Source organism: Manis pentadactyla, chromosome 9 (genome assembly GCF_030020395.1).
Source record: "Manis pentadactyla isolate mManPen7 chromosome 9, mManPen7.hap1, whole genome shotgun sequence".
Lineage (NCBI taxonomy): Eukaryota > Metazoa > Chordata > Mammalia > Pholidota > Manidae > Manis > Manis pentadactyla.
In genome coordinates, this window is record NC_080027.1 from 87,885,454 (window position 1) to 87,894,711 (window position 9,258).

The 9,258-nt window shown below is 55.7% G+C and overlaps 2 protein-coding genes across 3 annotated transcripts; one reads left to right on the plus strand and one right to left on the minus strand.

Moving 5' to 3' along the window:
- The first annotated feature begins 59 nt into the window (after positions 1 to 59).
- On the plus strand, positions 60 to 2,967 carry FAM180B (family with sequence similarity 180 member B). Its single transcript, XM_036892059.2, is given in 4 exon segments — positions 60 to 1,187; positions 1,950 to 2,020; positions 2,245 to 2,590; positions 2,593 to 2,967. Coding segments are annotated over 4 exon segments (549 nt in total). The 5' UTR covers positions 60 to 1,102; the 3' UTR covers positions 2,640 to 2,967.
- An 841-nt stretch (positions 2,968 to 3,808) lies between these two features.
- Positions 3,809 to 8,832, minus strand: C1QTNF4 (C1q and TNF related 4). 2 transcript variants are annotated; one of them, XM_036892036.2, is made up of 2 exons: positions 7,978 to 8,832; positions 3,809 to 4,929 (listed from the first exon to the last, which is right to left on the minus strand). In XM_036892036.2, the coding sequence occupies exon 2, from the start codon at positions 4,922 to 4,924 to the stop codon at positions 3,950 to 3,952; it is 975 nt and encodes a 324-aa protein (XP_036747931.2). In that variant the 5' UTR covers positions 4,925 to 4,929; positions 7,978 to 8,832; the 3' UTR covers positions 3,809 to 3,949. The 2 variants fall into 2 exon arrangements, with proteins under 2 accessions (XP_036747931.2, XP_036747933.2); XM_036892038.2 differs by lacking the exon at positions 7,978 to 8,832 and adding an exon at positions 7,371 to 7,393.
- Positions 8,833 to 9,258: the final 426 nt, after the last annotated feature.

Sequence of the window (9,258 nt, forward strand, 5' to 3'; positions counted from 1 at the left end):
AGTCAGGGTTTTTTCCCTGATCCCTAGAAAGACTCTTCCAAGCTGGGACACTAGTGCAGTTGAAGACAAGTTGACTTGCAGGCCTGGATGTACTTCTGAGAAAGGGATTCTGGAGCTGAAATAGAAAATTCTCACAGTCCACAGGGCTCAGGATTGTGTGGGATGGCCCACTGGAGGAACTTCAACAACTGCTAGAGGAGGTCTCTTGTCAGAGCAGACTGTGTGGTGGCAGCTAATGGTTCCAGGGGCTTGGGTGGAACCAGGGAAAGCTCCATCCATCCTTATCCCATCCAGATATCCACAGAGTTCCATGAGCCAGTAGGAAGAGCCACAGCTCATTTTTGAGTCTTGAACCTTGTATTCTTTTCCCTGTGACTTGACAGCTCATTACATTTGGGCTAAGGGAATCTTCCTGGACTCTGGCCTCAGCTGAGAATATAAGCAAGCAAAGGAGGTCCCAGGGCTGGGGCAAAAGATAGAAGCTGCAAATCTGTCTTCTAGGGGCCAGACTCCCTGCCTGAGCCAGTCTGGGGTCTGTTCAGCTGGTAGCTGAGTGCCTGAGATGCAAGTGTTTGGCTCTGCCTGTCCGTAAGGCCACCCAACAAGCCTGCCATGCAATTGGAGGACAGGGCTTTGCAGCTGATGCTCTTGGCTGCTGAGGGGCTCCCTGGAGGCTGGGCTGGGCTGGACTGGACTCGGCTGCAGGATGTTTTGGGGGTGAGGACAGATGGCAAGGTAGTGTTGCTGCCTGGGCTCTTTGCTATCGCTTGGGAGGGCCAGGCTAGAGCTGTTTGCTACCAAACACCTTTTTTCTAAAGTGTTCTCACTAAAGCATCCCTCCCATCTGGGCAAGAACAGGCTGAGAGCCTGACAAGCAAGGAGCCAGGCTACTACTGCCAACAACCAGATTCCACATTTCCATGGAATGGAAAGAGCCCCTGGGAAGCCAGAGCCAGCCCCTCCCTGTTTAGCATTGCAGACTGACATGCAAAGCAGGGAACACTAGAGCAGCCTGCAGTGGAAAGTTGGAGCTGTGGTGTGTGTCAGGCAGATGCAGGAGCAGAGAGCAGCTGGGGAGAAGACTCTGAGGACGTGGTGAAGCATGGCTGGGACAATGCAGTTCCTGGCTTGGCTAGTGGTAGCCACTTGCCTTCTCCCTGGGGTGTCTACAACTCAGCACCATGCAGGTACTGGGGCTTCAGGGTAGGGTGGATCAGAGCCAAGGAAGGCTGCAGGCTGATAAAAGTTGGTTCCGTTTGAGCCTAGCAGGGCCTAGGAACTGTATACATGGTGAGTACCAGGCTGACCTGTGCAGTAGGGGTAGTGGTGTGGGTCCCACCTCCAGAACAAGAAAGGTTCAGGGGAAACGAAGGGAGATAGTCCTAGGTGCCTTCAATGCTAGCCCTGGAATTAGTCTTATCCTGGATAATGATCTTGACCTAGCAGGGAATATCAGTCAAGGGCTAGGCAGCACCTGGGTGTGGGATGAGAGAAACTGCAACAGACTCTGCCTTGCCTGGCCTCTGCACAGAGTCACTACTAAGGAACAAAGAAGTAGGTTCTTCTCAAAGGGGTCCTCCACCCTTGGGGAGGGTAAGTGGCACTATCTTAGGTCACACTGTCTTCAGATGATTGTAGGGCGGGTAAGTAGGAAGTGCAGTGTTTTGTGACCTGTTGGTCTGGAGCTCTTTGCTAAGGGAACTGTATAAGTTCGAGGAGGAGCATGGATGTTTGCTGAGGTTTGGGACCGCCATTTTGGAACCAGACATGTCTAGGAGGGTGAATGTCGTGCATGTGTGTGTAGAGGGAGGGGGGCATGGGATAGCATTTCTGTTCTTTCATAGAAGAACCTCTAGGCATCCTTACCTGGCAACCAAGGGGCATTTCTGGGAGGCTGGGGTGTTCAGGGTGGAGCTTGGCAGGGGCCTGACTACTCTCTGCTGCCTTAGGGCAGCCCATGGACAGTGCCGGTGTGGGAGGTGGCCTGCAGGAGCCAGAGGTCCTGGAAGTGATGTTTGAGGTCTTTCCTCCAGCCTGGGACATGCGGGTGGGAGTGTCCAGATGTCCCTAAGCTCAGGGTTGGGAAGGGGGTGTCTCAAGCTGGGCCTGCTGGGGAGGGAGGAACAAACCAGCACGGGTCTACTGCCTGCTTATGCCTGCCTGGCCCAGTCTTGTTTCCTGCCCTGCTACCCCCTCACCCTGCTCCCAAGCCCCAGCCCACCCCTTACAAGGCTCCCCTTGCAGCTGCTCTGGGCTGGGCTGAAGCTGAATGTCATGAGGCAGCTGTACATCCAGGACAAGGAACTGGCGTCCACACATCCAGGTCGCCGACTCAGGCTGCTCCTGCACCACCATGTGCCCAGTGACTTGAAAGGTGCTAAGCAACAGCTGCAGCAGTTCCAGAACCTGCAGAAAGGGCCTCCTCTTAGCCCTTCGGACTTTAAACATCTGCTCCTCACAGGCCTGTCCTGTGTCCACCAACTCCATGAGGCTAGTGAGGCTGAGGAGAGGGGCCACTGGGCCCAGGTCTTCATCCTTCTAGCACAGGAAACACTCTGGGACCTGTGCAAGGACTTCTGTCCCCAGGGCCAGCCCCTTCTCTGGGGCCCTGGGCCTCAGTCCTTGACCCCTTCCCCTGACCCTCTTGTTTCACATGCCAACCTGCCACTGCCCCACCCCTCCCAGGCAGGGATTTCCTTATAGCACCTCATTATTCCCACTGTATTCAGGTCTCTGGGCTTGGCTTGTACCCTGAACCCCAGCTTGCCCCTCACCCATCTTCTTCCCTGGGTCTGACAGGCTAAGAGTCTGGACTCCAAGGCCCAGACAGCAGTCGCAGGGCTAAAGGCAGGATTTACAGGCATTGCACACGTGTGAGTTGGGTCAAGCCTGAGAAGTGTGTTTAAGAGATGCTGAAAGGGAAACTGTCTCTAAGAAAGGCTAGGTCAGACCCTCTGACTCCTACCCTGGAAGTCCTCTGACTCCTACCCTGGAAGTCCATGAGAAGTTCTGTGGAAGTTATGGAACCTTGTAAGTGCTCAGCACCCAGTCCTAAATTAGGTAACTCCTTTAAGTCCAACCAATGCTCTGGGGTCCCTGAGCCTCCAAGTTCCCCATTTGGGCTAGGAGAATAGACCAGACATTTTTTATTGGACGTGTCGGTGTCGGCGTACACCAGGTAGCCACTGAAGGTGGTGCCAGTTGTAATGAAGGGAAGCAGGTGGAGGAATATTACCTTTTGGGGGTGAGAAATGTTTTCTGATCCATCTCAACAAGGCTCAGATGAACACCTCAGAGGGAGTGAGGCTGCGAGAGGGCTGACTGAGAGACAAGCTGAGGCTGGCTGGTTGTATCTCTGAACCTGTGTAGCTCCTCCCATAAAACGTTCTGTTCTGGCCTCCTGGAGCCTGTGTCTTTCTATGTCAGAGTAAATTTTTTAACACCTGCTTTGAGCGAATTACCCCCCCTATCCTGGGAGGGCAGGGGTTGGGGCAACCAGATATCAACCTCTCATTCCATTCATATGCCCTGCTGGAAGAAGAAATGTACTTTTTCCCTGACTCCCACACCTCCACAGAGGTCTTACTCCTTGTCACCAGAAGTTATCAACCAGGCCCTAAGAATGACATCGTAGGTTAATGGGAAGAAGAGGCATGAAGGCGGGGGTCCACAGAGATCAAGCTACTAGGGTTCAAATTCCCACCTCCGCACCCTCGCACCGTCTGACCAAATCCTGCCGTCTGATGCAATAGTCAGTGCATTCCTGCACCACCGACACAAAAGCGTCGCAGTCAACATAGCACAGGACTCTGGGTAGACAGGCGCCGGCGCAGGCCCACTTTATTGGCAGAGTCCAGCCTTGCCATCAAGCTCGCGTGGGGGTGCGTTTGCGGCCCTGGGTCTGGTCAACTCGGCATGCACGCCCCCGGGCCCCTCTCCCTGTTGAGGCTCAGAGCTCCGGAGGCCCGAGGCCCGGCAGGACAGCGGGGACGAGGTCGGGGTACACCAGGAAGCCGGAGAAGGTAATGTACTTGCCGTGGTTGCTGTAGGCGCCGTAGCCATCATGGTCGTGGCTGAGCAGCCAAATGGCGTCGCCGCGCCTCAGCGCCAGCATCACGCTCTGGCTCTGCATCTCGCGGCGCCGTGATGTGGCGTCGTCGTAAATCATGGCCTGCACTTCGTCCCGGTTCTTCATCAGCTTCACCGACAGCGTCTTGTGCGGCAGCTTGCCCAGTGTGAAGGAGAAGAAGTAGGCGCCCGGCAGGCGGCAGCGGAACACCCCGGCCGCAGCGTCGAAGTCGCCGCCGATGTTGACAAGCTCAATGTCGAAAGAGAGCGGCCGGTGTCGTGGCCCCGGGCCCGCGTCCGAGCCCACCAAGCTGCGCGTGCGCGCTGCCGAGAAGGCCGAGCGCGGCTCCGGGGACCCGGGCGGCCCGCGCGCAGGCGCGTCGGCGTCGGCGTACACCAGGTAGCCGCTGAAGGTGGCGCCAGGCGCGCCAAGCGCGTACCGCAGGGCGCCGGGCAACCGCAGCCACACCGTGTCACCGTAGTCGAGCTGCAGCATGGCGCTCTGACTGGCTGCGTGCTGCGCACCTGGCCGCCGCTGCTCATCGAAGGCCAGCGCCTGCACCTCGTCGCGGTTGCGCACCAACATCATCGACAGGCTCTTATGCGGGGCCTTACCAGCGGTGAGGGAAAAGAAATAGGTGCCTGGCACGCGGCAGCGGAACCGGCCCGTGGCTGCATCGAAATCTCCCCCGATGTTCACATACACTTTGTCGAAGGTCACCGCCATCTCTGACGTGCCCTCCAGCGGACTGGTGCGCGCAGCCGAGAAGGCCGATCGCAGCTCCACTGAGCCTGGCACTGGGCCCAGTGCCCAACTGGCAGCCGGGCCCAGCAGGCCCACCAGAAGCAGCAACATGGTACCTGGGATAGGAGACAGAGTGGAAGAGAAGAGGGTTGGGCAGGGGTCACCCCCACGTGCCCAGGGCTCCTAGACTGTGAGATGGCTTCCCTCCCCAGCTCTGCCCTGAACCCACAACTAGGGTTCAGCCTCCTACACACTTGGACTAAGTCAGTGGTTCTCAAACTTTAGTGGGTCTCAGTGTCACCTGGAGGAATTGTTGAAACACACATCGTTGGGCCCTACCCCCACAGTTTCCATTCAGTAAGTCTAGGATAAGCCCTGAGAATTTGCATTTCTCATGAGTTCCTGGGGAATGCAGATGCTGCTAGTCCAGGGACCACACTGGGAATCATTAGATTAAGCCAGTGATTGCTCCCTACCCCAGCCTTTTTAATTTTCTCCTGTGAGCACAGAACCCCCTTTACAAGTTTTCACACACGCATACTACAGATACAGTTAGAAATGCTCTGGTTGAAAAGGCCTATAAACCTATATGCTGGGCATACCCATTCCCCTACCCTTGGCCTCAAGGGTCCCTGAGAATCCAGGGGGTGGTCAGGGGTCTCCGATTTTCCCTCAGCCTGTGGTTTGCTGCATTTTCCTGTGGTTATTGTGTGGTCCTTGGTTGCCCCCTGATTCAGGCAGTGGGTCTCTGAACTGATGCCCTCTGTGATGACCACTGTTTCAACCCCCATCTGGGCAGGAAAGGAAATAGCAGATCCCTGACCCTTTTCTTGGCCTCTGACCCACTCAAGGGGCAACTCCCACATAGGACCTCTGGACTCCCTCTTTCCTGCACTAAAGAGACCAGAAGAATTGGGCTTTGAGGTAGCTCCCTCCACCATGAAATAGGAGTAGGGGACACTGACTCCTTACTCTGGGCTTGGGGGCTGGTTTCCAAGGGAAGAGGACAGCCAGGGACTGCTGGGCATAAAGAAGGAGAGCAGTAATTCTAGCAGAGCTTTGGCAAGACTGAGGTCAGCAGCTTTGTTGCTCAGCAGTGGTGGTTTCAGGAGGACTGACAACTAGATCTGGGCTTGGGTCCTGGCACTACCACTTACATGCTAGGAAGTCTTAGGTAAGTTCCTTAACTTCTCTGGGCATGGCTTCCTCTGTAAATAGGGAGGTGACCTGCCTCAGAAGCTTACATCAAAGGTGCTTTGAGACAGCAGGTGTGAACACGGTTTGTGAATGGTGCAGCCCAAGTGTGCAGGTGCTTCTGTTCTTGGCCTTGAGAAAAACGATCTGATTAAGTTCTTGACGTATATATGGGGTTAGGGTCTCAGTAACTCCTAGCCCTTGGAGCTTGGCAAAGGCACTGTTTAATTCAAAGGAGTCACTGTCCGATGGTGGGATTCCATCATGCTTCCTAGCAGGGCATAGGCTTTGGGGTTTAAATACCCAAAGGCCCTGAAGGGAGACAAAGCAAGAAAGAAAATGAGCTGGCAACCAGCTAGGATGTGGGCTTCTATAGGAAATACCCTTCCGTAGGAAATTTCTTTCTATAGGAAATACTCTAAATACACTTAGAGACACTAGGGGCCTGCTAGGAAGGGTTCCCAGGTGTAGCTGTGCAGGTGTACCCTACACAAGGATGTTCACCTGAGGGTAGGTGGGCACTGGAATCTAGCCCACATTCTGTTTGCCCAACTGAGTAGAGTTGTTTTACCTGGTGAAAAGTGTGCCTTTTCTAATTCTCATAATAAAGATCTCAAGCCAGAATGTACCTCAGCTGAACATTCTTTCCCTCCAGAGGAGGTGCCTTTTCTAATTCCTACAAAGGTGCCCCTTGGGCTAGGCAACAAACATCCTTTGGTGAGGGAGGGAGGGAGGAGGGGGCCCATCTGCAATGGTGAAGGTTGCATCTCAGGAATATTTAGTGCGTTTCCTTTTACAAAGCACTTTGGTTTGCTGTGGGACCCCACAGCAAACCTGCAAGATAGGTGGGCCCTTTCCCATTTCATAGATGAGAAAGCCTCGGCTTTCCCAACAAGGAAGAGCATTTTGGCCCAAGGTCATCCATGGAGCCCTGAGGCAAGCCTTCAGCCTAGGTCTTTTAAGTCCAAATTCAGTGTGACTCCCTTTCCACCACCATTTCCTTCTAGATAGGTATTTCCACCCCACCTGTCCTCTGCCTCAGTTTCCCTTTCTGCAAAACTAGGAAGGGAGATAAGTGGAATGAGTCTTGGGAGCCAGGGTTGAGGAGAAAGAAAACAAAACCCAATAAAACCCACCAACAAACAAAACCCTACCGCTTTGCCTTGCTGGAGTGTGGCAACATCTCAGCTCTTCCTGCCCCTGCTGCTCCCATAGCCTGTCCTGCCCCAGGAGCACCTAACAGCCCTATCCCCAGTAATCTCCCTACAGAGCCTGGTGTGCCTGCCAGTGCTGGAGGGTCCTCCTGCATGTCAGGTACCCAGCCTCCGTTTCAGCCACCACTGCCCATTTCCCAGATCCCTACCTCCCCATCCTTTCCTAAATCCCTGTCCCAGAGCAGGTCAGAGGTGGGAAGGTGTCAGGTGGGCATGAGAGCTCAGAGGAGATGGCTGTTCCTCACTCTGCCCAAGTGGGGCTCAAAATAATCATCTTCAAAGAGAAAAAACTGGGACAGAGAGAACTGGGCAGACCCAGCGCCCGGAAACTGAAAGAGAAGGTGCAACGATGTCAGGCTAAGGGGATCTCAGCCCCGCTTCCTCCAAGCCCCACTCCGTAAGTACCTCTTTCCTCAAGCTCCGCCAGGAGCCCCCTCCTACGCACACATACCTTGAAAGCCTCGCATACTCCCAAGCAGGTAAGGCCGTTTTTTACAGAAGCCAATTAATCCTTTCTCATGGAAAAAAAAATTCCCTCAGAAAGGGGTACCCCAGACCCTCTCTCCAAGACCTTCCATCATCTATCCCTTCGGAGTAAAAGCCCTTGAGCCTTTTTAATGAAAAAGCACTCAGGTCCTCCTTTTAGGGAAAAAGGACCCAATTCCCCCACACCTCCGCCCTCTTCCCCCCGCTTTCCCCTGCCCTCGCTTCCGATAAAGGAGAAACCTTAGCTGCCGGTCTCTGAGCTGCCCTCACCTGGCTGGGGCCGGCGGTCGGAGCGGGTTCGCGCCCAGCCGGTGATTCGGCTGCGGGTTCCGGGGCTGCGCACCGCCCGCCCGCGCTGCGGCGGGGACTGGCCTGGCGGGAGTGGCGGGGGCTCGGGCTGCTCCTCCGGGTCCCGAGGCGGCGGCGGGGGGGCGCTGGGTCCCCGGGGTGGGCGCGGAACAGCGAGGCGTGGGGAGGCTCGAGGGAAAGAGGCCCACTAAACAGCTAGCCGGCAGCCAGACGGGAGCAGAGGCAGGGGAGAGACGGGAAGTGGGAAAGCAGGGAGGGGAAGGTCTCGAAGGAGGGGCGCGCAGAGGAGGGGAGCCGAGCGGCAGGGCCTAGGGGTACCGCGCCGAGGAGGACCCTGCCTAAAGCAGGCTGCGCTGAGCACTGGGTCCTTCCTCACCTGTGAGCTCCCTAGACCTTCTTTCTCTGGGGCTAGGGAGTGGGCATCACCGATCCAAGTTAGTAGATAGGGAAACTGAGTCCCAAGGGGGGAAACTGAGGCCTGAGGCAGAGGCTAAACTGGGGGGTTGGCCCAGGGCACCCTGCATACCAGCCTCCTCCCTGGTTTGAGGAGGGGACTGCAGCAATTCAGAGAGTCCAACTACCCTCTGGACTGCAAGGGCAGTGGAAGGTGAGCTTCGGTCTGGGACAGATGTCCAGCCTGAGTGGCACTGGGGGAGGGGGCCTGAGGGAAGAGGAGAATAAACAGGTCAAAACGAAAATCTTAAGGTGACCTAATTTTTCTTCCTCACCTCCAAATCTGAAAATTTCCCTAGTTGATTAGGAAGGAAGGAGTAAGATAAGCCCCGGGACTTCAGAGGGTCAGCCTGGAGCACTTGGGGAGGGGCCAAGGAAGGTCTTTGGGGGCAGGATTAAATTTTGGCAAAGTAGGCTGTTTCCACAGAACCTGCAAGAAGGGAGGGGGTTGAGAAGGACAATGGGGGGGCTCCAAAGGCCTGTATGTAGAGACACTGACCTCTGCCTAGCTGGAGCCTGGGTGGCAGGACCTAGCAGGACATCAGGGCTGGGAGGAGCTGTCTTCCCCCCTCAGCACTCACCAGGGGCCCCTTCAATGGCTTCCATTCTTGGCTTGGACCCCCACCACAGGGAGCCTGGGCTCCCTTCATCAGGGTTGCTGTTCTCTCAGGACAGCTGTGCAGTGCCAACCTGCCTGGCACTCAGTAGATGTTGATTTTGTGTCTGGCTTTTGATGAGCCCAACTCTCAGCTGCCAGGAGTTGGCACCCTCCACCTGCCCCTGGTGTGC